The sequence below is a fragment of the Entelurus aequoreus genome, linkage group LG06 (assembly GCF_033978785.1).
Source record: "Entelurus aequoreus isolate RoL-2023_Sb linkage group LG06, RoL_Eaeq_v1.1, whole genome shotgun sequence".
Classification (NCBI taxonomy): domain Eukaryota; kingdom Metazoa; phylum Chordata; class Actinopteri; order Syngnathiformes; family Syngnathidae; genus Entelurus; species Entelurus aequoreus.
In genome coordinates, this window is record NC_084736.1 from 74,665,192 (window position 1) to 74,691,371 (window position 26,180).

At 40.8% G+C, this 26,180-nt stretch overlaps 2 protein-coding genes across 3 annotated transcripts in view; one reads left to right on the forward strand and one right to left on the reverse strand.

Moving 5' to 3' along the window:
• zgc:113436 (uncharacterized protein LOC503528 homolog) overlaps positions 1–9,413 on the reverse strand; it is a 13,641-nt gene extending 4,228 nt beyond the window's left edge. Inside the window, exons 1-6 of one of the 2 annotated variants that reach the window (XM_062049664.1) lie at positions 9,024–9,413; positions 4,399–4,592; positions 4,200–4,311; positions 3,981–4,119; positions 153–207; positions 10–51 (exon numbers count right to left, since the gene is read on the reverse strand). In XM_062049664.1, the coding sequence (XP_061905648.1) occupies positions 10–51; positions 153–207; positions 3,981–4,119; positions 4,200–4,311; positions 4,399–4,592; positions 9,024–9,198 (717 nt within the window). In that variant the 5' untranslated portion in view covers positions 9,199–9,413. Of the gene's footprint in view, positions 52–152; positions 208–3,980; positions 4,120–4,199; positions 4,312–4,398; positions 4,593–9,023 lie in introns of both variants that reach the window. The other variant, XM_062049663.1, reaches the window with a different exon arrangement.
• A 464-nt stretch (positions 9,414–9,877) lies between these two features.
• Positions 9,878–23,473, forward strand: ogfod2 (2-oxoglutarate and iron-dependent oxygenase domain containing 2). Its single transcript, XM_062051521.1, has 7 exons — positions 9,878–10,295; positions 10,377–10,433; positions 15,577–15,687; positions 16,192–16,291; positions 19,679–19,803; positions 19,875–20,132; positions 22,189–23,473. The coding sequence occupies exons 1-7, from the start codon at positions 10,161–10,163 to the stop codon at positions 22,453–22,455; spliced, it is 1,053 nt and encodes a 350-aa protein (XP_061907505.1). The 5' UTR covers positions 9,878–10,160; the 3' UTR covers positions 22,456–23,473.
• The last annotated feature ends 2,707 nt before the right edge of the window (positions 23,474–26,180 follow it).

Here is a 26,180-nt window from a genome sequence, read left to right on the forward strand (position 1 = left end):
AGGAGAGACCTTCTGCACGACGCCCCATCTGTTACACAGCAGATTTGTCACCTGGCGAAAAGAAACCACATCATTTTGACCCACGGCTTTCCCAACATTTCTTACCTACTGACGGATCAACTTTGTTGGAACATCATTGACTTACGTCTCACCTCATCACAGAAGTCTGCGCTCTGTGCGCACACCATTGTTTTAGGGGCGCCAAACCTGAAAACAGGATTACAGAATTCTAAAACAGAACAATACTTGCTAGAAATCCAGAATCAAAATGTTATCAAATTATTTTCTACCGTCATCTAGACAATTTTATTCAAATATTTTAAAAGACTCGGGATCTCCCAACACATTTTTCACTTCCGAGATTGATCAGATACGATATCATCCCAAATCATAGAACATATTTTTATTATTCTGTAGTAAGAAATGTTGGTAATACTTTAGTATGGGGAACATATTCTAAGTAACAAATACTTAATTTAGAGTTATTTGGGCACTAGGGGAACATATTCTAAGTAACAAAGACTTAATTTAGAGCAGGGGTCACCAACCTTTTTGAAACCAAGAGCTACTTCTTGGGTACTGATTAATGCGAAGGGCTACCAGTTTGATACACACCGCGTTGGTGACCCCTGATTTAGAGTTATTTGGGCACTAGGGGAACATATTCTAAGTAACAACGACTTCATTTAGAGTTATTTGGACACTAGGGGAACATATTCTAATTGCCAGAAATAGCCAATTTGCTCAATTTACCTTTAACTCTATGTTATGAACATAATTAATGATATTTACACTTAATTGAACGGTTTAAAAGAGGAGAAAACACGAAAAAAATGACAATTAAATTTTGAAACATAGTTTATCTCCAATTTCGACTCTTTAAAATTCAAAATTCAACCGAAAAAAAGAAGAGAAAAACTAGCTAATTCGAATCTTATTGAAAAAATAAAAAAAAAGAATTGATGGAACATCATTAGTAATTTTTCCTGATTAAGATTAATTTTAGAATTTTGATGACATGTTTTAAATAGGTTAAAATCCAATCTGCACTTTGTTAGAATATATAACAAATTGGACCAAGCTATATTTCTAACAAAGAAAAATCATTATTTCTTCTATATTTTCCAGAACAAAAATTTTAAAAGAAATTCAAAAGACTTTGGAATAAGATTTAAATTTGATTCTACAGATTTTCTAGATTTGCCAGAATAATTTTTTTGAATTTTAATCATAATAAGTTTGAAGAAATATTTCACAAATATTCTTTGTCGAAAAAACAGAAGCTAAAATGAAGAATTAAATTAAAATGTATTTATTATTCTTTACAATAAAAAAATTTTTTTTTTACTTGAACATTGATTTAAATTGTCAGGAAAGAAGAGGAAGGAATTTAAAAGGTAAAAAGGTATATGTGTTTAAAAATCCTAAAATCATTTTTAAGGTTGTATTTTTTCACTAAAATTGTCTTTCTGAAAGTTATAAGAAGCAAAGTAAAACAATTAATGCATTTATTTAAACAAGTGAAGACCAAGTCTTTAAAATATTTTCTTGGATTTTCAAATTCTATTTGAGTTTTGTCTCTCTTAGAATTAAAAATGTCGAGCAAAGCGAGACTAGCTTGCTAGTAAATAAATACAATTAAAAAAATAGAGGCAGCTCACTGGTAAGTGCTGCTATTTGAGCTATTTTTAGAACAGGCCAGCGGGCTACTCATCTGGTCCTTACGGGCTACCTGGTGCCCGCGGGCACCGTGTTGGTGACCCCTGATTTAGAGTTATTTGGGCACTAGGGGAACATATTCTAAGTAACAAAGACTTCATTTAGAGTTATTTGGGCACTAGGGGAACATATTCTAAGTAACAAAGACTTCATTTAGAGTTATTTGGGCACTAGGGGAACATATTCTAAGTAACAAAGACTTAATTTAGAGTTATTTGGGCACTAGGGGAACATATTCTAAGTAACAAAGACTTAATTTAGAGTTATTTGGGCACTAGGGGAACATATTCTAAGTAACAAAGACTTAATTTAGAGTTATTTGGGCACTAGGGGAACATATTCTAAGTAACAAAGACTTAATTTAGAGTTATTTGGGCACTAGGGGAACATATTCTAAGTAACAAAGACTTCATTTAGAGTTATTTGGGCACTAGGGGAACATATTCTAAGTAACAAAGACTTCATTTAGAGTTATTTGGGCACTAGGGGAACATATTCTAAGTAACAAAGACTTCATTTAGAGTTATTTGGACACTAGGGGAACATATTCTAAGTAACAAAGACTTCATTTAGAGTCATTTGGACACTAGGGGAACATATTCTAAGTAACAAAGACTTCATTTAGAGTTATTTGGACACTAGTGCAGGGGTCGGCAACCCAAAATGTTGAAAAAGCCATATTGGACCAAAAATACAAAAACAAATCTGTCTGGAGCCGCAAAAAATTAAAAGCCATATTACATACAGATAGTGTGTCATGAGAAATAAATTGAATTAAGAGGACTTAAATGAAACTAAATGAGCTCAAATATACCTACAAATGAGGCATAATGATGCAACATGTACCGTATTTTCCGCACTATAAGGCGCACCGGATTATAAGGCGCACCTTCAATGACTGGCATATTTCAAAACTTTGTTCATATATATAAGGCGCATCGGATTATAAGGCGCACCTATGCATCCATTACACGGAGCTGCGCTAAAGGGAAACAGTCAGATAGGTCAGTCAAACTTTATTAATAGATTACAAACAAGTGTTCTGACAACTCTGTTCACTCCCAAAATGAATAAACAGCTGTTTTATAATTTTCCCCGAGGTAAAGTCAGTGACGTGGTGTTTTTTTTATATTTTAACAACAGCAAGGTATAACATGTAGTGCAACATTTGTACCTCATAGTGGAGGGGAACTTTTCCCTGATTCAATAAACACATAAAAAACAGCGATACTGTCACGGTAAATCAATCACAATACAGTAACACTCGAAATAGTGCAGAGCAATAACAATACATCAATAACTCAACGTTGCTCAAACGTTAATGTCACACAACACAACACAAAATAAACATGTAAAGCTCACTTCATGAAGTTATTCCTCATCCACGAATCCCTCAAATTCTTCTTCTTCAGTGTCCGAATTAAACACCATTGATTTGTTTATGTTAAATTCTCTCACTGCTGCTCTATTCCCGTGTTCTACTGCGTGACTGATCGCCTTGAGTTTAAACTCTGCGTCGTAAGCGTGTCTCTTAATAGGAGCCATTTTGGGGTTAGAAGCGCTTCTTCTTCTACGGGGGGAAATTAACTCGGCAGCTGCTTACCATAGAAGAAGAACTTCTTCTTCTACGAGGGAAAAAGAAGTTGGCGGCTGCTTACCGTAGTTGCGAGACCTAAACTTTATGAAAATTAAGTTTAGGTTTGTTGTGGCTAAATATTGGTCCATATATAAGGCGCACCGGATTATAAGGCGCACTGTCAGCTTTTGAGAAAATTGGGAGGTTTTTAGGTGCGCCTTATAGTGCGGAAAATACGGTACATATACGGTAACTAGCCTTAATAGCATGTTACTATCGATTAGCTTGCAGTCATGCAGTGACCAAATATGTCTGATTAGCACTCCACACAAGTCAATAACATCAACAAAACTCACCTTTGTGCATTCATGCACAATGTTAAAAGTTTGGTGGACAAAATGAGACAGAAAAAGAAGTGGCATAAAACACGTCCTAGAAAGTCGGAGAAAGTTATACATGTAAACAAACTACGGTGAGTTCAAGGACCGCCAAAATTAGTAGGACAAAACGGCGCTCGCCTAATACTCGAATCAGTGAAGCATGTTTAATATAAACAGTGTGCTTTAAAAAATGGAAAAACATACAACTTTGGCTAGAAGAAAAGCAGAATTCCACTAAATAGTGGAAGATCTACTACAATAACAACCAGACGGAAATATGGACAACAAGACTTGGGTCCTTTTACCTGGACATGCATTTGGAAATACATCTGGCAACAGACACAGCGTCGGTCTTTTGTACCGCAAACGCCTCGGGCCATTTGCTGAAGTAATCGATGAGGAGTGTCGCATGTGTGTTGCCTTGCTGGGTCTCTGGAAAAGGTCCTGTGTGACACAAAAAATCCAACAATGACACAAAGCACAATCGATGTTCATTTATTGCTGGGGAATAAAGCGAGAAAAACCTATAAGGTCAATTCCAATGATATCCCACGGCGCATCCACTTGGATTGGACGAACTGTCCTCGCCCGGTTTTTATTCCTCTCTGTGTGCTGGCAAATGTCACACACTTTAATCTGAAAAAGCACATTGCAATCACACGGGTGAGACATTGCTACAGTCGACTGATGTTAAACAAAAGAGTAATAAGATAATGACCGCACCCAGTCCACCACATCTTTAATAATTCCCAGCCAGTAGTACTTCCTCTGAATTCTGTGGACTGTCTTCTTTTGACCCAAATGATGGCCAATGTCATTAAAGTGGCAGTCGAGGAAGATCTGTCTCTTCCTTTCAGCCTCGATCACCACCTCTCGTTTCTCCTCTTTCTTTAAGCCCACGTAATACAGCTTGCCATCTTGAAATGCAGAGACAAAAAAATGTAAGCAAGTGAGGATCTTAACCATTCACCAAGTTAAATACAAAATGCTAAAGTTCCTTTTCTTTAATTGCTCTTGCAGGGAAAGACGCAACTACCCCTAAATAATTTTGTAAGTGAAATACTTAGGGGTGTAACGGTACACAAAAATTTCGGTTCTGTACGTACCTCAGTTTAGAGGTCACGGTTCGGTTCATTTTCGGTACAGTAAGAAAACAACAAAGTATACATTTTTTGGTTATTTATTTACAAAATTTGTAAACAATGGCATAACATACATATACACACAGGGTCCATTGCCAGGGTTAATGTGGTCAACATATATAAAATAAAAACTAAATAAGATAATAACTCAGAATGGTTTCTTAACAAAACCTTTCTACATATAAAGTGCTTTTTTTGATTGATTGATTAAGACTTTTATTAGTAGATTGCACAGTACAGTACATATTCCGTACAATTGACCACTAAATGGTAACACCCCAATAACTTTTTCCACGTTAATCAACATTAAACTGCCTCTACTTGTTGCTCAGATTAAATAAAATGACAAAACTGTTCTTCTACATATAAAAAGTGCAACATTAAACAGTTTCAAGTCAACTCAGCCTCAGATTAACTTTTCTTCCCCCCCCCCCAGCCTGGCTAACTTGGCAGTAAGAGGATATATGGGCTCATTGTTCTTCCACCATAGAAGTGGGTCAAAATCTAGTTTTTAATGCAATATGGTCTTAAATCTGCTGCTATAAAAACATTTGTTATTGCTTTAGCCCTGCCTGACTCGCCGAGGAGAGGCTGCTTGAATGCGGTGGTGACGCTTCAAATGGGTTAGCATATGTTATGAGAGTAGCGTATGTGTGTGTGTGGCCCTTTAATATGTGACAGCATGTGAGGTGAGTGTGTGGGCGAGCGAGGTGAGGGAGCGGTAGCGTGAGTGCGGGGCGTGGCTAGTGTTTTGTTGGATTGGCTGTGTGCAAGACCTCAATAAAGCCCCGATTTGCAACTAATCGCCGGACTCGTCATTTACCCTGGAGTCCGGAGCTGTGGAGACCCACTGCCGGGTAGAGTGAAGGGTGTTGCCCACGAGAATACATCGGCCCTGGAGGAGTGTCTCCCCTGCGCTCCTCAACTACGGTCTGGGAGCCGGAAGCAGGAAAGTTGCGACACATGTTTGACGTGTTGTCAGAAGCAGCTGCTGAACAATGTCGGCAAACCTCCGTCCTTCATTGTTGTATCGCGCAGCCATAGTGTTCCCAAATGGGAGATCTTAACGAGGCAGGAGGGTCTTCCAGCTCTGGCTTTTACATGTTGTCCTAGCCCGGTCGCTGCTAGCATATGTACTCTTTCGGTACACCTCTTAACCAAACCGAAACCCCCGTACCGAAACGGTTCTAATACAAATGCACGTACCATTACACCCCTACATATTACGGTTGTCTGTTCAACATCTTCCCGCTTGAAGCCAAACCACCGCCAGACGATGGACCTTGTGCTGTTTTTCTTGGGAATTAATTTTTCTTCCTCCATTTGTTACCAGATTCGCACCTTCTCTCTCTCTCGTATTACCACTCGCACCACCTGCTACAGCTAACGTTACCTATGGTACATTCCTCTCTGCTACCTCTCTGCTCCGCGATTGATTGGTTGATTGATTGAGACTTTTATTAGTAGGTTGCACAGTGAAGTACATATTCCGTACAATTGACCACTAAATGGTAACACCCGAATAAGTTTTTCAACTTGTTTAATTCGGGGTCCACTTAAATTGATTCATGATACAGATATATACTATCATATATACTATCATCATAATACAGTCATCACACAAGATAATCACATTGAATTATTTACATTATTTACAATCAGGGGTGTGGAGGGGAGGGGGTAGGATATGGACATCAAGTAGTGGACATAGAGAGAGAGAGAGAGCGAGAGAGAGATCAGAAGGCATAAGAAAAAGTATCTGCATTTGATTGTTTACATTTGATTAGTAGCAATCCGGGGAGGGTGTTAGTTTAGGGTTGTAGCTGCCTGGAGGTGAACTTTTATTGCGGTTTTGAAGGAGGATAGAGATGCCCTTTCTTTTATACCTGTTGGGAGCGCATTCCACATTGATGTGGCATAGAAAGAGAATGAGTTAAGACCTTTGTTAGTTCGGAATCTGGGTTTAACGTGGTTAGTGGAGCTCCCCCTGGTGTTGTGGTTATGGCGGTCATTTACGTTAAGGAAGTAGTTTGACATGTACTTCGGTATCAGGGAGGTGTAGCGGATTTTATAGACTAGGCTCAGTGCAAGTTGTTTAACTCTGTCCTCCACCTTGAGCCAGCCCACTTTAGAGAAGTGGGTAGGAGTGAGGTGGGATCTGGGGTGGAGGTCTAGAAGTAACCTGACTAGCTTGTTCTGAGATGTTTGGAGTCTAGATTTGAGGGTTTTGGAGGTGCTGAGGTGCATGCGTAATCGAAAAAGGGTTGAACGAGAGTTCCCGCCAGAATCCTCAAGGTGCTTTTGTTGACCAGAGAGGAGATTCTGTAGAGAAATCTCGTTCGTTGGTTAACCTTTTTGATTACCGAGGGTGTATGACGTTGCACGTTGCGACAGTATGTGACGTATGTAACACGGTGCGCTTGTTTTATCTCTCTATGCGAAGGAGGGACAAGAAAGATTGAGAAAAGCCTGCAGTGTAATGCCCGCAGCTAAAAGCAACTGCGTGAAAACATATGCTCACGATATAGTAATTTTCTACATCGCACAGAGACAAACCCGCAATATATGAAGTATATTCGATATATCGCCCAGCCCTAGTTGGAATTGGGGGTTAAATCACCAAACTGATTCCCGAGCACGGCCACCGCTGCTGCTCACTGCTCCCCTCACCTCCCAGGGGGTGGAACAACCTGTTTGGGTCCCACATCAACCTTAAGAAAGTCAATAACTTCACTATAAAAGTGGGTGACATTGTTATCACCAGGAAAGATGAGGTCACCTACCTAAATTCCATTCTAGAGGCTAATCTTTCCTGTGATAAAATGGCAACCAAGGTAATCAAAAAGGTCAACCAACGAACGAGATTTCTCTACAGAATCTCCTCTCTGGTCAACAAAAGCACCATGAGGATTCTAGCGGGAACTTTCGTTCAACCCTTTTTCGATTACGCATGCACCTCCTGGTACCCTAGCACCTCCAAAACCCTCAAATCTAAAGTCCAAACATCCCAGAACAAGCTAGTCAGATTACTTCTAGACCTCCACCTCAGATCACACCTCACTCCTACCCACTTCTCTAAAGTGGGCTGGCTCAGGGTGGAGGACAGAGTAAAACACCTTGCACTGAGCCTAGTCTATAAAATTCGCTACACCTCCCTGATACCGAAGTACATGTCAAAGTACTTCCTTAACGTAAATGACCGCCATAACCACAACACCAGGGGGAGCTCCACTAACCATGTTAAACCCAGATTCCGATCTAACAAAGGTCTTAACTCATTCTCTTTCTATGCCACATCAATGTGGAATGCACTCCCAACAGGTATAAAAGAAAGGGCATCTCTATCCTCCTTCAAAACTGCAATAAAAGTACACCTCCAGGCAACTTCAACCCTAAACTAACACCCTCTTGATTGTTAATAATCAAATGTAAATAATCAAATGTAGATACTTTTTCTTATGCCTTCTGATCTCTCTCTCTATGTCCACTACTTGCTGTACCAAGTCAGACCTACACTGTTACAATATCCATTTCTCTGTTCTCAATTGTTGATGAATGATGATAACAACCAAACCTAACCCCCCCTCCACACCCCGGATTGTAAATAATCCAATGTATATACCCTGATGATTATCTTGTGTGATGACTGCATTATGATAGTATATATCTGTATCATGAATCAATTTAAGTGGACCCCGACTTAAACAAGTTGAAAAATGTATTCGGGTGGTACCATTTAGTGGTCAATTGTACGGAATGTGTACTGTACTGTGCAACCTACCAATAAAAGTCTCAATCAATCAATCAATCAATCAATCAATCAGATGGGTCAAATGCAGAGGATAATTTCACCACACCTAGTGTGTGTGTGTGACTATCAGTGCTACTTTAACTTTAATACATGAGCAGTATGCCCAGAAAATAAGTATATTTCATGTAAATGTACATTTGTTTAAAGCTGCTTGCGAGGTTCTAAATCATCTCCTTGTTTGGAGCGTTTTGATGCTGCTCGTTTGCCCTCGTCAGCCACCGTAGAATGTTTTGATTGGTATATTCCAAATGAACTGGGGGAGACTATGATAGGGAGGAACACGAATTTTAAACAAGTTCATACAGATACACATATATTATGCTTCATTTCACGACATGGTTCGGCAACAAAGGGGAGTTGAAATGTGTAAAGGGAACGTTTTAAAAGCAACTTACCGTCGATGATAAATTTCTTTGAATATCGCCTGAGATTCTTCTTCCGTACGGGATGGTCGAGCATCGACTGCGGGAAGCAGCCTTTGGCCATGAGGGTGAAAATGTCGCCCAGTTTAGTGGCGCTGGAGTCCACCACCTCCTCTTCTGCCACTTGCAAGGAGTCCACACTCAGCATGTCCACCAAGCGCGGACAACAACACAGCAGAAATGCGTCAGACAACAACGTCACGGCGACATTGTTGAAGATAGCGCGGTAAACATGCGAGAAGAGCAGAGTCTTCTTCTCCTGTTTACACAGGAGGATCACTACCCGACCAGGGGCGGATGCGCATGCGCGGAGGCTACTTCTTCTTCCTTTGGTTTATTGGCGGTTCGCACTCACTGTCTGAAAGGTGCCTACACCGCCATCTACTGTACTACAAAGTGTAATGTTGCATCTGCTAGATCAGTGTTTTTCAACCTTTTTTGAGCCAAGGCGCAGAAATCATTAAGAAATGTAACTCAGCAGACAATAAAAAATCGCCACCATTTTCAAAAAAGTTTAACTTTTTGATTTTGCAAATGTAACCTATTTTTATGGACGTGCCTCTTTGTGATGCTAAATTCCTGTTATAAACTGTCATACAGGATATGCCTTGAGCTCTTATTTTGAAGGCGCTAAGAGTGGAAGTGGGGTGGAGTTGAGTTTTGGAAGTGGTCCTCGTCTAAAACTGGAGCCTCCGTGTTTGTTATTTTATATTTTTATACAGTATAGGCGACTGCTATAAACCATCGGTTACACTAAATATATCAAATATTTAAAAGTTGATTAAAAAACACTTTGTGACCCAGTCGCGGTGGTCATGGTAATGAGCCGTAACACGGAAGTAGTCACGTGGCTTTATGAGTTTGCGCCACATAATTATACAAAAATAATATTTGACTATTATAATTATTTTGAATATTGACATTATTAGATTTTAGTCAGTGCCATAAATGGTGAAAATAGAAGTTTCATCTTTGTCGATAGTCCACTTTTGCGTTGTTAGCCGGAAGTTGTAATCATTGTCATTTGCGCCAGCACAAATATAGCTTGACGTTAGTCGTCCTGACATATTGTATGTTTTAGTCTTGGCGGTCGTTTTCTGAAGCACGACCATGACAAACGAGGAAAGTGGGAAGCCACAGTTTTGTATCTGTAACTGTTTCACCACCGACAACATTTTTCTGGAAGACTACAAGCTCCATGTTCGCTTTATAACAGAGGAGCAGTTCAGACAGGACTACGAAGCAGTAAGTTCCTTCTTTCAATTCTAATCTAACGTCTAACTTTCTGTGACCAATTTAATGTTTTATTATCATTTTACTATTCAGCTTCTGAACGGACTTGGCTGCGTCACCCAGCAACAGTTTGATGATGTCCTCAACAAGGCAAGTGTGTAGATAGTTCTGATATAAGTCAATATATTTAAAGTACAGCATATAGACTCTATATATTGTACTTTATATCAGTGTCTTTCAACCACTGTGCCGCGGCACACTTGGCATACTTGGTCAACAGCCATACAGGTCACACTGAGGGTAGCCGTATAAACAACTTTAACACTGTTACAAATTTGCGCCACACTGTGAACCCACACCAAACAAGAATGACAAACACATTTCGGGAGAACATCCGCACTGTAACACAACATAAACACAACAGAACAAATACCCAGAACCCCTTGCAGCACTAACTCTTCCAGGATGCTACAATATACACCCCCCCGTACCACCAAACCCCACCCCTCCAACCACGCCCCCCCCCCAACCTCCCGAATTCGGAGGTCTCAAGGTTGGCAAGTATGGTGTCGGGTGAGACGAGGATGGTTTGTTGTGATCCCAATATGCAGACCAAATCGGGAGGCAGTGTGCAGGTAAAAAGGTGTGTAACGCTTAAACCAAAAATTAACGAAAGGGAAAGACAATGGCTATGCAAAACGAACGTAAAACTGAACTGGCTACAAAGTAAACAGAACGCTGGACGACAGCAAAAACTTACAGCGTCCACAAAGTACGTCCGTTCTCATCATGACAATCGACAATGTCCACACAAAGAAGGATAGCGACAATGTAAATAGCCTTGCTTGCTAACACAAACCAGGTGCGCGGAATACATACTTGCCAACTTTGAGACCTCCGAATTTGGGAGATGGGGGGGGGGGGGGGGCATACCCCTTCTCCTTCCAGCTGTCCTGGATGAAATGAAATTATTTTTTCCAGTCATTTTGGAACTTGCAAGCGTACTTCTTCTTACTCGTCGTCGCCATGTCTCTTCTTCGTTCTTCTGCTTCGTCTCCTTCTTGTTGTGTGTGCAGTTGTGCACTGAGCTCCAAAAGCCGTAGATGTTATTGTAGCGTCCCGGAAGAGTTAGTGCTGCAAGGGGTTCTGGGTATTTGTTCTGTTGTGTTTATGTTGTGTTACGGTGCAGATGTTCTCCCGAAATGTGTTTGTCATTCTTGTTTGGTGTGGTTTCACAGTGTGGCGCATATTTGTAACAGTGTTAAAGTTGTTTATACGGCCACCCTCAGTGTGACATGTATGGCTGTTGACATAAAATGCTTGCATTCACTTGTGTGTGTGTGTGTCTGTGTGCTTGAAATGAACGTTATCATTAAACCAGTTAAAAGATCATACGTGTCAGCATTTCTTGACATCTTCGAGTAAAGACCATTGTTAAACCTGTCCAACGCTACATTATTATGTGACTGGGCCGGCACGCTGTTTACATGGAAGAAAAGCGGACGTCTGGACAGCATGCGGCTGTTAAAGGCCTACTGAAATGAATTTTTTTTATTTAAACGGGGATAGCAGATCTATTCTATGTGTCATACTTGATCATTTTGCGATATTGCCATATTTTTGCTGAAAGGATTTAGTATAGAACAACGACGATAAAGATTGCAACTTTTGGTATCTGATAAAAAAAAAGGCTTGCCCCTACCGGAAGTAGCGTGACGTAGTCAGTTGAACATATACGCAAAGTTCCCTATTGTTTACAATGATGGCCGCATAAAGTGAGAGAGATTCGGACCGAGAAAGCGACAATTTCCCCATTAATTTGAGCGAGGATGAAAGATTTGTGGATGAGTAAAGTGCAAGTGAAGGACTAGTGGGGAGTTGAAGCTATTCAGATAGGGAAGATGCTGTGAGAGCCGGGGGTGACCTGATATTCAGCTGGGAATGACTACAACAGTAAATAAACACCAAGACATATATATACTCTATTAGCCACAACACAACCAGGCTTATATTTAATATGCCACAAATTAATCCTGCATAAAAACACCTGCGTGTTTGTTATGCTAGCTCCTAGCTCCTCTGCTAGCTCCTAGCTCCATAGAACACGCCAATACAATTCAAACACCTGATCAACACACACAATCACTCAGCCCAAAAGACCGTTCACCTAACCCAAGGTTCATAAAGCTTATATATTTTTAAAAAGTTACGTACGTGACGCGCACGTACGGTACGGTACGTGTTATGCTAGCTCCTAGCTCCTCTGCTAGCTCCTAGCTCCATAGAACACGCCAATACAATTCAAACACATGATCAACACACACAATCACTCAGCCCAAAAGACCGTTCACCTAACCCAAGGTTCATAAAGCTTATATATTTAAAAAAAGTTACGTACATACACAAAAAAAAGCCAAAGCTGCATACTCACAGTAGCACGTCTGCGTCTTTGTCATCCAAATCAAAGTAATCCTGGTAAGAGTCTGTGTTGTCCCAGTTCTCTACAGGCGTCTGTGTATCCAAGTCAAAAGTCCTCCTGGTTAGAGTCTCTGTTATCCGAGTTCTTCCAACTTGACTGCATCTTTCGGGAATGTAAACAAAGAAGCGCCGGCTGTGTACTGTTGTGGCTGACTACGTTCGAAAAATACGTCCATTTCGCACCGACAACTTTCTTCTTTGCTTGCTCAGCTTCCTTCTCCATAATGCAATGAACATGATTGAAACAGATTCACGAACACAGATGTCCAGAATACTGTGGAATTATGAAATGAAAACAGAGCTTTTTCGTATTGGCTTCAATGTGGAAGGCATACCCGTGTTCGCCGGTTTACGTCACGCGCATACGTCATCCTCAGAGGCGTTTCGAACCGGAAGTTTAGCGGCAAATTTAAAATGTCACTTTATAAGTTAACCCGGCCGTATTGGCATGTGTTATAATGTTAAGATTTCATCATTGATATATAAACTATCAGACTGCGTGGTCGGTAGTAGTGGGTTTCAGTAGGCCTTTAAGGGGTGAAGGTTTCAGGTGAGAGAGGACGCTAAAGGCAGTGCCTTTAAGGCACGCCCCCAATATTGTTGTCCGGGTGGAAATCGGGAGAAATTCGGGATAATGGTTGCCCCAGGAGATTTTCGGAAGGAGCACTGAAATTTGGGAGTCTCCCGGGAAAATCGGGAGGGTTGGCAAGTATGGCGGAATAGCGCTCAAAGGAAGACATGAAACTGCTACAGGAAAACACCAACAAAACAGGAAGGGCCACCAAAATAACAGTGTAAATAAATGATAAATGGGTTATACTTGTATAGCGCTTTTCTACCTTCAAGGTACTCAAAGCGCTTTGACAGTATTTCCACATTCACCCATACATTCACACACTGATGGCGGGAGCTGCCATGCAAGGCGCTAACCAGCAGCCATCAGGAGCAAGGGTGAAGTGCCTTGCCCAAGGACACAACGGACGTGACTAGGATGGTAGAAGGTGGGGATTGAACCCCAGTAACCAGCAACCGTTGCTGGCACGGCCACTCTACCAACTTCGCCACGCCGTCCCAGACAAGAACTAAAGCACAGGAAAACACTAACAAACTCAAAATAAGGCACGACGACCTGGTGGAGTTTTAATTAGTTTTTTTGCTGGTGGTGTGCCTCCGGATTTTTTAATGAGAAAAATGTGCCTTGCCTCAAAAAAGGTTGGAAAAACACTGCTTTATATCATTGAGGGAAGCATTAGACCCCTAAAATGTCTCTCACCTTGCTATCACGTGACCTGAAAGCCGGTAGGGCAAGAGTCTTTTGGCTACCGTTTGTTTACCTGCATCTTTGCAGATTTGGACGTATATTGAAATGTTTAATGGCAAATATACAAGGCATACACTGCAAAAAGTCAGTGTTCAAAAACAAGAAAAAAAACCCCCAAAATTAGGGGTATTTTATTTGAACTAAGCAAAATTATCTGCCAATAGAACAAGAAAATTTGGCTTGTCAAGACTTTCCAAAACAAGTAAAATTAGCTGACCTCAATGAACCCAAAAATACCTTAAAATAAGTATATTCTCACTAATAACAACCGTACTACTATATGAGTACGTATTTTCTATTGTTTCATTGAAAATAAAACAGCAAAGTCCATTTGGCTGTCATCTGTTTTAATATGAGACACAATTGTGTCAAAGTCATGATTTTTTTAAATTTCATGCTTGAAATAAGAAATGATTACTTTATAAAAGTAGTTTCATACTTGTGAGTGTTGATGACACAGCTTTGCAACAGTTGATATTCTAGTTTCAAGCATGTTTTACTCAATATAGGTCATCAAATCTCAGCAACAAGCTGTAATATCTTACTGAGATCATTTAGGACCAAAACCCTTAAAACAAGTAAAACACTCTAACATAAAATCTGCTTAGTGAGAAGAATTATCTTATCAGACAGAAAATAAGCAAATATCACACTTATTTGAGATATTTAATCTTACTTGGCTTTCAGTTTTTGCGGTGTATATCATAAAAAAATATTGAAATTGAACAAAGTCCATTTTCTACCGCGACATTCTAAAGAAGTATAATTTTCCACATTTTTAAACCAGTGATTTTCAAACTGTGGTAGTACGCGGGCCCTATCTAGTGGTACGCTAAAACGATATTGATTTAAGTAGAGTGTTTTATTTTCCTATATTCAAACTAGGGCTGGCATATATGGAATATACTCGATATATCGCGGGTTAGTCTCTGTGCGATGTAGAAAATGACTATTTTGTGAGTATTCGAGTACACGTTCTCACGCAGTTGCTTTTAGCTGCGGGCATTACACTGCAGGCTTTTCTCACTCTTTCTTGTCTCTCCTTCTCACAGAGACTAAAAAACAAGCGCACCTTCTTACATACGTCACATACTGTCGCGCATGCAACGTCATTTACATTTCCTGAGGGAACTCTCCTGAAAGAATCAATAAAGTACTATCTATCTATCTATCTATCTATACGCCCTCGCGGAGCAGAAAGGTAGCAGCATGGGGTTTTGGTTAATTAGCAACACTAAATGAGCCCTAGTGTGTGAATGTTGTCTGTCGCGACCCCAAGAGGGACAAGGGGTAGTAAATGGATGGATGGATGGGGTTACCATTTACTCTTTTTCTTTGTTTTCTTTTTTTGCAACCTCCAATTAAAACAATATTGTCATTGAGCTGTTGTGTGTATATGCTCCCTTAGATATAGTTTACTTGTGACTCTGAACAGGACAGCAAGCGGTATAGAAAACGAGGGATGAGGGAAGCTAACCGTTCTTCTTGTCTTAGATTTCGCAGGAAGTGGAAAGGCGAAAGCGTCTATCTGTGACATCTATGGAGAGAATGTCAGTCATCAAAAACGGATACCAGCCTCTTCATCCTCACGTCTACCATCTTCAGGTATTGTTTGTTGAACATGGTAAATGGTAAATGGGTTATACTTGTATAGCACTTTTCTACCTTCAAGGTACTCAAAGCGCGTTGACACTATTTCCACATTCACCCATTCGCACACACACGTTCACACACTGATGGCAGCAGCTGCCATGCAAGGCCCTAACCACAACCCATCAGGAGCAAGGGTGAAGTAGTAATAATAATAATAATAATAATAATAATAGATTTTATTTGTAAAAAAAAAAAAAGCACTTTACATTGAGCAAACAACCTCAAAGTGCTACAGTGTATTAAAAAATAAAAATAAAAACTAGAAAAGCCTAATAGCTACAACTAGTATGCATATATCTAAAAGAGGCTTTTTAAAAAAAAAAGGGTTTTTAAGCCTTTTTTAAAAGCATCCACAGTCTGTGGTGCCCTCAGGTGGTCAGGGAGAGCGTTCCACTGACTGGGAGCGGCGGAGCACCATTAATGTTCCATAAACATCTTTTGCATGTTTCTTCGCAGGAAAACTTCCTCACGCCAAAGTTCAAGCATCTTGTCGAGTGTTGTCGAAGTGGCTCAGTCACACTCAACAGTCTCTCTGAATTGTTGGCGGAAGAAGCAGGTGAATTACACAAATATTTTATTGTCTTGAATCAGTGTATTAGCATGGAACACTGGACACTTGGCTTTATGGAAAAGTGACTTCCTTACTGGTCTGGTCATCCATTTGTAGTTATTTGTGTTAAGGCGCATTTATTCTGTGAATGCTGTTGTTATTGTGCACCAAAAGTTTTATACTGTATTATCATTCACGTTCACATTTAAACAAGACTCACTTTCAAACATATGTGCATGCTATTGGTCTACCTATTCACTGCTATTTTGTTAGTTGCTAGTATGCTAACTGTTAGCATGTTGGTATTGGTATTTTCGATACATCATTTTAAAGGCCTACTGAAATGAATTTTTTTTATTTAAACGGGGATAGCAGATCTATTCTATGTGTCATACTTGATCATTTCGCGATATTGCCTTATTTTTGCTGAAAGGATTTAGTATAGAACAACGACGATAAAGATTGCAACTTTTGGTATCTGATAAAAAAAAGGCTTGCCCCTACCGGAAGTAGCGTGACGTAGTCAGTTGAACATATACGCAAAGTTCCCTATTGTTTACAATGATGGCCGCATGAAGTGAGAGAGATTCGGACCGAGAAAGCGACAATTTCCCCATTAATTTGAGCGAGGATGAAGGATTTGTGGATGAGTAAAGTGCAAGTGAAGGACTAGTGGGGAGTTGAAGCTATTCAGATAGGGAAGATGCTGTGAGAGCCGGGGGTGACCTGATATTCAGCTGGGAATGACTACAACAGTAAATAAACACAAGACATATATACATACGCAAAAAAAAGTTGCGCACATACGGTCAAGCGATCAAATGTTTAGAAGCCAAAGCTGCATACTCACAGTAGCACGTCTGCGTCTTTGTCATCCAAATCAAAGTAATCCTGGTAAGAGTCTGTGTTGTCCCAGTTCTCTACAGGCGTCTGTGTATCGAAGTCAAAAGTCCTCCTGGTTAGAGTCTATGTTATCCGAGTTCTTCCATCTTGACTGCATCTTCCGGGAATGTAAACAAAGAAGCGCCGGCTGTGTACTGTTGTTGCTGACTACGTTCGAAAAATACGTCCATTTCGCACCGACAACTTTCTTCTTTGCTTGCTCAGCTTCCTTCTCCATAATGCAATGAACATGATTGCAACAGATTCACGAACACAGATGTCCAGAATACTGTGGAATTATGAAATGAAAACAGAGCTTTTTCGTATTGGCTTCAATGTGGAAGGCATACCCGTGTTCGCCGGTCTACGTCACGCGCATACGTCATCCTCAGAGGCGTTTCGAACCGGAAGTTTAGCGGCAAATTTAAAATGTCACTTTATAAGTTAACCCGGCCGTATTGGCATGTGTTATAATGTTAAGATTTCATCATTGATATATAAACTATCAGACTGCGTGGTCGGTAGTAGTGGGTTTCAGTAGGCCTTTAAATAACAAGCTTACACTGAATGACTGCAACACTGCCATAGGGCTCTCGAGACTTGGTAGTGACTACGTTTTCATGCACTAAATTAGTCTGATTTCTCATATAATTCGGCTCCAAATAAGCATCCTACAATCCATGGAAACACCTTAATCTGATTGTGTTTGGCTTTTGAAAAGTCGGACTAACACACCTAAATTTTAAATTTCATTGCATTAGCTCATGTTAGTGCAGGATAAAATAGCAATAAGGTGCAGATATAAATACATAGATTACTGTACAGATAAATATATTGCACTTTTGCATATGCATCCACATTTATGGATGTATGTTATATTGTCTTTATATTCCAGCGAGTGAATCCATTTTTGGGGGGACTTGTTATGATGCTCCTCTCTGAGCTGCCACCTTACCGTGGTAGAGGAGTTTGCGTGTCCCAATGATCCTAGGAGCTACGTTGTCCGGGGGCAAAGGCCCCCTGGTAGGGTCTGTGATGAGAATCAGCACCTCCAAGTCCGAATCCATGGTTCTCGCCCGGAAAAGGGTGGAGTGCCATCTCCGGGTTGCGGAAGAGACCCTGCCCCAAGTGGAGGAGTTCAAGTACCTTGGAGTCTTGTTCACGAGTGAGGGAAGAGTGGATCGTGAGATCGACAGGCGGATCGGTGCGGCGTCTTCAGTAATGCGGACGCTGTATCGATCCGTTGTGGTGAAGAAGGAGCTGAGCCGGAAGGCAAAGCTCTCAATTTACCGGTCGATCTACGTTCCCATCCTCACCTATGGTCATGAGCTTTGGGTTATGACCGAAAGGACAAGATCACGGGTACAAGCGGCCGAAATGAGTTTCCTTCGCCGGGTGGCGGGGCTCTCCCTTAGAGATAGGGTGAGAAGCTCTGTCATCCGGGGGGAGCTCAAAGTAAAGCCGCTGCTCCTCCACATCGAGAGGAGCCAGATGAGGTGGTTCGGGCATCTGGTCAGGATGCCACCCGAACGCCTCCCTAGGGAGGTTTTTAGGGCACGTCCGACCGGTAGGAGGCCACGGGGAAGACCCAGGACACGTTGGGAAGACTATGTCTCCCGGCTGGCCTGGGAACGCCTCGGGATCCCCCGGGAGGAGCTGGACGAAGTGGCTGGGGAGAGGGAAGTCTGGGCTTCCCTGCTTAAGCTGCTGCCCCCGCGACCCGACCTCGGATAAGCGGAAGAAGATGGATGGATGGATGGACTTGTTATGATGCGTTCAAGAGTGTTATGGCCTGAGGGAAGAAGCTGTTGCAGAACCTGGAGGTTCTGCTACGGAGGCTGCAGAACCTCTTTCTAGAGTCCAGCAGTGAACACAGTCCTTGGTGGGGGTGGGAGGAGTCTCTGCAGATTTTCTGAGCCTTGGTCAGGCAGCGGCTTTTTGCGATCTCCTGGATAGGAGGAAGAGGAGTCCTGATGATCTTTTCCGCCGTCCTCACCACTCTCTGCAGAGACTTCCAGTCTGAGGCACTGCAGGCTCCAGTCCAGACAGAGATGCTGTTGGTCAGCAGGCTCTCTATAGTGCCTCTGTAGAATGTGGTGAGAATGTGGGGAGGGAGCGGTGCTCTTTTCATCCGGCGCAAAAAGCGCATGCGCTGCTGAGCTCTTTTTACAAGAGCTCCGGTGTGTAGGGACCAGGTCATATTGTCAGTTATCTGCACCCCCAGGAACTTGGTGCTGCTTACGATCTCCACTGCTGTGCCGTTGATGAAGAGTGGAGCATGGCTGGACTGGTGCCTCCTGAAGTCGACAATGATCTCCTTGGTCTTGTCGACCAGTCAAAACAACCTTGCTTTTTCACATTTGAACGAGTCCCATTTTTCAACGCCATGACAAAAATATCTAGTTAACACAGTTTTTGTACTGAACGTGTGTCTAATGTGGCCGGTGAACAAAGTTGTGTGTGACACTGGCACACAAAACGTCTCTTGACTCACCGACTATTCCGTTCAAGCTTCGAGGGTGTATCGCTTTCCTGTGTTCCACAAAAACTTCTGTGAGGACCTGATAGAGGAGCTGGAGCACTTTGAGCGTTCTGCAGCGCCCAAAGGTCGACCTAACACCATGAACAACTATGGGGTAAAGACCACAACTATTCAATCTTAAACATACGACTTCACCCAAAAGATCTTTCATTGTGACTTTCCTAGATGCTCTTGAATGAACTGGGCTTCGACGAGGGCTTCGTCACACCTCTCCGAGAGCAGTACCTGCATCATCTTACCTCCTTGCTCTACCCAGACTGCGGAGGATGCAGTCTTGACAGTCACAAAGCCTTCGTTGTCAAATACGACATGAATGAAGACCTGGACCTCAGCTACCACTACGATAACGCAGAGATCACACTCAACGTCTCCTTGGGCAGGGATTTCACAGAGGGAAACCTTTACTTTGGCGATATGAGACAGGTAAGGTGATTGTGTTTACTGCACAATAACACATTGTCAAAAACGGAATCACACAATTGTGGAGAGTATGAAAACTGAAGTACTGCTATAGTCCTTTGAACACACTTTAATGGGATCAAAGACCAGGGCCTGATCGACTAAAGGTTTGCGTGTATTAAAACTCGTTTCGTCCCGATACCAATATTTTGGTACCGGTACCAAAATGTATTTCGATACTTTTCTAAATAAAGGGGAGCACAAAAAAAATCATTATTTTCTTTATTTTAACAAAAAATATTAGGGTACTTGACACATATGTTTATTATTGTAATTTAGTCCTTAAATAAAATAGTGAACATACTAGAGAACTGGTCTTTTAGTAGTAAGTAAACAAACAAAGGCTCCTAATTAGTCTGCTGACATATGCAGTAACATATTGTGTCATTTATCATTCTATTATTGTGTCTACATTATGAGGGACAAACTGTAAAAATGCATTATTGATCTACTTGTTCATTTACTGTTAATATCTGCTTATTTTCCGTTTCAACATGTTCTATCTACACTTCTGTTAAAATGTAACAATCACTTATTCTTCTCTAGTTTGATACTTTACATTAGTTTTGGATGATACCACAAATTTAGGTAGCGATCCGATACCAAGTAGTTACAGGATCATACATTGGTCATATTCAAAGTCCTCATGTGTCCAGGGACGTGCTAATTGAGTTTATAAACATAATATACATTTAAAAAAAAACAAAAGAAGATGTTGTGATGCCAAAAATTATATATGTAATCATAGTAGTATCGACTAGATACGCTCTTGTACTTGGTATCATTACAGTGGATGTCAGGTGTAGATCCACCCATGGCATTTGTGACGCCGGTGAGCTACTATGTGTATTGAAGCATGTTTAGCTATTCCTTGTCCTCCAGTGATAATGGTACTTGTAAGAAACTTACTTTATTTTATTTAGAAGTATCTACAACACTGCAGACTGCGGATGGACTTTAGCCGCTAGCTAGTTAGCCATGTCTTAAAGCACCTCTTCCTGAGGGCGTTTCAGTGTTATAACTTCACCTTTATCTTTAGTTTTTAGACCAAAATGCGTCCATTCTCCCTTTTCTGTCTTCTCAATTGTACACATAGTCTTAGATCACACGCAACACGCCCACTAATAGTACACATCATTTGTACACACTGTTTAGCGCAGGGGTAGGGAACCTATGGCTCTCGAGCCAGCTGTGGCTCTTTTGATGACTGCATCTGGCTCTCAGATAAATCTTACCTGACATGGCTTAACACGATAAGTAATGAATAATTCCGCTGGTAATCACAGTGTTAAAAATAACATTCAAAATATAAAACATTCTCATGCATTTTAATCCATCCATCCATCCATTTTCTACCGCTTGTCCCTTTCCATCCATCTGTTTTCTACCGCACCTGTTCAAGAAGTCGCATTATTGGTAAGAAGAATTTTATTTATTATTGGTTAGCTTCAGGAAAACAGTGTTATTAAGAAGAATAAGAGACTTATTATACTCTAAAAATGTTGGTCTTACTTAAAAATGCACGCGTTTAATTGTATTCAGTGTTAAAAATATTATATGGCTCTCACGGAAATGCATTTTAAAATATTTGGCTTTCATGGCTCTCTCAGCCAATAAGGTTACCGACCCCTGGTTTAGCGTGTGGTATTTGGATCTTAGTAAATCGTAGTGTTTGAGAGGACGCCATGGGAGACCGACATTTCTGCTCCGCCGCTCCCAGTCTGCGGAACGCTCTCCCTGACCACCTGAGGGCACCACAGACTGTGGATGCTTTTTAAAAAAGGCTTAAAAAAACATCTTTTTAAAAAAGCCTTTTGTTAGATTTATGTGTGCTAGTTCTAGCTATTAGGCTGTTCTAGGTTTTATTTTATTTTACTATTTATCTTACTCGTTGGGGGCAGCTATTTGTTGTTCTAGCTTTGTTTTTGTTTTTAAATGCACTGTAGCACTTTGAGATTGACAAATAAAATATATTATTATTATTGTTTGTTTCTTGAAGCATCCTATTATGTGTTTCCAGGTGCCTTTACGTGACAGCGAGTGTACGGAGGTTGAACACAAACGAAGCGAAGGGGTTCTCCATCGAGGCCAGCACATGCACGGAGCCCTGCCCATCTCCTCCGGCCAGCGATGGAACCTCATCGTCTGGATGAGATCCTCACAGGTGCGCAACAAACTCTGTCCCATGTGCAACAGGAGGCCAGCGCTGGTGGAAGGAGAGGGCTTCGCGGATGGCTTCACCAGACACGCCGCTCCACTGCTCGCCAACTCGTGCGCACTTACCTGACGCGTGCCACTGCAAGTGTGATGTCATCTGCTTACACAAACATTCTTCCACTTTTTAACCCACGTGGATTGAGTTGTGGACAGTGTCAAAGAAAAGTTTTTACTATTGGAGTCTATTTATGTCAGCTTGTTAACCAAACTGAAGGTCAGAGCTGGCCGTCACATCTTTTTACGTATAATGTGTGTCAATGAAGCACTTTAGCTTCATGGCTAAATGTATTTGTTCTTTCAGTTGTGAATGTACTTCATGCACTATATTGCCAAAAGTATTTGGCCACCTGCCTTGACTCACATATGAACTTGAAGTGCCATCCCATTCCTAACCCATAGGGTTCAATATGATGTCGGTCCACCTTTTGCAGCTATTAACAGCTTCAACTCTACTGGGAAGGCTGTCCACAAGGTTGCGGAGTGTGTTTATAGGAATTGTCCACCATTCTTCCAAAAGCGCATTGGTGAGGTCACACACTGATGTTGGTGGAGAAGGCCTGGCTCTCAGTCTCCGTTCTAATTCATCCCAAAGGTGTTCTATCGGGTTCAGGTCAGGACTCTGTGCAGGCCAGTCAAGTTCATCCACACCGGACTCTGTCATCCATGTCTTTATGGACCTTGCTTTGTGCACTGGTGCACAGTCATGTTGGAAGAGGTAGGGGCCCGCTCCAAACTGTTCCCACAAGGTTGGGAGCATGGAATTGTCCAAAATGTTTTGGTATCCTGGAGCTTTCAAAGTTCCTTTCACTGGAACTAAGGGGCCAAGAACAACCCCACACCATAATTCTTCCTCCATCAAATTTCACACTCGGCACAATCTAGTCCGAAATGTATCGTTCACCTGGCAACCTCCAAACCCAGACTGGATGGAAAAGCGTGATTCATCACTCCAAAGAACACGTCTCCACTGCTCTAGAGTCCAGTGGCGACGTGCTTTACACCAGTGGTCCCCAACCACCGGGCCGCGGCCCGGTACCAGTCCGTGGACCGATTAGTACCGGGCCGCGCAAGAAATAATTTTTATTTTTTTTTTTTTAAATTAAATCAACATAAAAAACACAATATATACATTATATATCAATATAGATCAATACAGTCTGCAGGGATACAGTCCGTAAGCACACATGATTGTATTTCTTTATGAAAACAAATTAAAACAAAAAAAAAATTCCTCCCCCCCCAGGTCCGTGGGACAAATTTTCAAGCGTTGACCGGTCCCCGGCTTCAAAAAGGTTGGGGACCACTGCTTTACACCACTCCATCCCACGCTTTGCATTGGACTTGGTGATGTATGCCTTAGATGCAGCTGCTCGGCCATGGAAACCCATTCCATGAAGCTCTCTGCGTACTGTACGTGGGCTAATTGGAAGGTCACATGAAATTTGGAGCTCTGTAGCAACTGACTGTGCAGAAAGTCTTTTCACTATGCGCTTCAGCATCCGCTGGCCCCCTCTTTGTCAGTTTATGTGGCCTACCACTTCATGGCTGAGTTGCTGTTGTTCCCAAACTCTTCAATTTTCTTATAATAAAGCCAACAGTTGACTTTGGAATATTTAGGAGCGAAAAAATTTCACGCTGGAAATCACTGAGAGCGGCCCATTCTTTCACTAATGGTTGTAGAAACAGTCTCCATGCCTAAGTGCTTGATTTTATACACCTGTGGCCGGGCCAAGTGATTAGGACACCTGATTCTGATCATGTGGATGGGTGGCCAAATACTTTTGGCAATATAGTGTATCTTTTAAACCAGGCGTCCGCCACACCTAGAGGGTCCACAGAGGTATTGTGCAAGGGTCACACATTTTTATACCCCCCCTGCAATTTTCCTACTAATTGAAAGTCGGGTTGCACGATATCACAATTTCAATATTAACACTCAAACAAGGTACACACGTGCACTCATACTGTGTATATAAACACAATGCCATCACAAGGCCTACTGTAACGCTCAATTAAACACAGAAAATATCCCTGAACTGTGCTAGCACTTAATCACAAATATTATTTATTTAAAAGATAAACCTAAGTCTTTGGTCAGGCTGATTACTAACTAGTACTACTACTAACCAACTATGTACTGCATAAGAAGGGACTCATAAATGTTTTTTTTTGTTGTTGCTTGCAATAATGTGCTAAAATAAATTAATGAATGATTATTGTTAAACTGTAAATAAAATTAAAGTGCAAATGAAAATATAGCTCCACCACTTGAATCATATTTTTTGCGCTTAAGAAACTTCGGTAATACTTTAGTATGGGGAACATATTCACCATTAATTAGTTGCTTATTAAAGTAACAAAGACTTAATTTAGAGTTATTTGGACACTAGGGGAACATATAAGGGTTAGTGTTACTAATAAGCAATAATTCTGAGGTTATTGAGGGAAGACTCTTAGTTAAGGGCTTACTGGTTGTATAATAAGGCCATGCAGAATAATGCATTAATAAGTACTTAATAATGACTAATTAAGAGCCAATATGTAACTAATTTGCATGTTAATAAGCAACTAATTATGGTGAACATGTGTTCCCCATACTAAATTGTTACCCAAACTTCTCAATGCTGTGAGTTCTAGACTTCTTCTGTATGTTTAAGATTGTCATTACTGCCAGAAGTGGTGGAAAAGTGTATACAAGTGCGGCCCACAGCTGAAAAACAGCCTTTTTTGGAATAACAAAGTCTAAAAACACTGGCAGCTCAGTCGCCTATTTTTGTTTTATTTTTAAAACTGTGGTCCACTTGCAGTAATATGCTGTAAAAAAACAAAACATTACATTTTATGGTAAATTTTTTGCAGCTGAAATGCCATTTTTACTGTAAAATCTAGATATATATTTTTTTTACATTGTACGTGAAAAAATATAATTAAATGCATATCACGAGGCGAATCCTCATACATTTATATTCATACTGTATATTCACTGTTAAAAGTGGCCCTTTTAGGACGGCCTTAAGTGCAATGTGGCCCTCAAGGAAATCATGTTTGACATCCCCGTGCCAAAAAAAACATTTATTTTTTTCAGTTTAGTCATTGCTGGATGTTTGTCAATCTCCAGTTTTACTTGACAGGAAATACTTGTTAGTTACTTTTTCTCCCACCAAACATGTAAAACGTATTCCACATTTTTAAACTGGCTTTTCTGCAAGATGAAACTAGTTTTTGGAGTAGAATTAAACGGTTCTGTGCGAGCTTTGAAGACTAGGGGTGTGGGAAAAAATCGATTCGAATTCAAATCGCCATTCTCACGTTGTACGATTCAGTATCGATTCTCATTTTTCAAAAATTGATTTTTTTTTTTTAAACATTTTTTTAAATTAATCAATCCAACAAAACAATACACAGCAATACCATAACAATGCAATCCAGTTCCGAAACCAAACCCGACCAAGCAACACTCAGAACAGCAATAAACAGAGCAATTGAGAGGAGACACAAACACGACACAGAACAATCCAAAAGTAGTGAAAGAAAAATGAATATTATCAACAACAGTATCAATATTAGTTACAATTTCAACATAGCAGTGGTTAAAAATCCCTCATTGACATTATCATTAGACATAATAAACAAAATAAACAATAGTGTCACAGTGGCTTACACTTGCATTGCATCTCATAAGCTTGACAACACACTGTGTCCAATATTTAAAATAAGTCATATTTTTGGTTCATTTAATAGTTAAAACAAATTTACATTATTGCAATCAGTTGATAAAACATTGTCCTTTACAAT

Bases quoted from the DNA above. Each gene is read 5' to 3' on its own strand.
- ogfod2 (XM_062051521.1), top strand. From the start codon at position 10,161: ATGACAAACGAGGAAAGTGGGAAGCCACAGTTTTGTATCTGTAACTGT. The intron at 16,292-19,678 runs GTGAATTACACA...ATTCCGTTCAAG, and splicing joins ATTGTTGGCGGAAGAAGCAG to CTTCGAGGGTGTATCGCTTT. The intron at 19,804-19,874 runs GTAAAGACCACA...TGACTTTCCTAG, and splicing joins ACACCATGAACAACTATGGG to ATGCTCTTGAATGAACTGGG.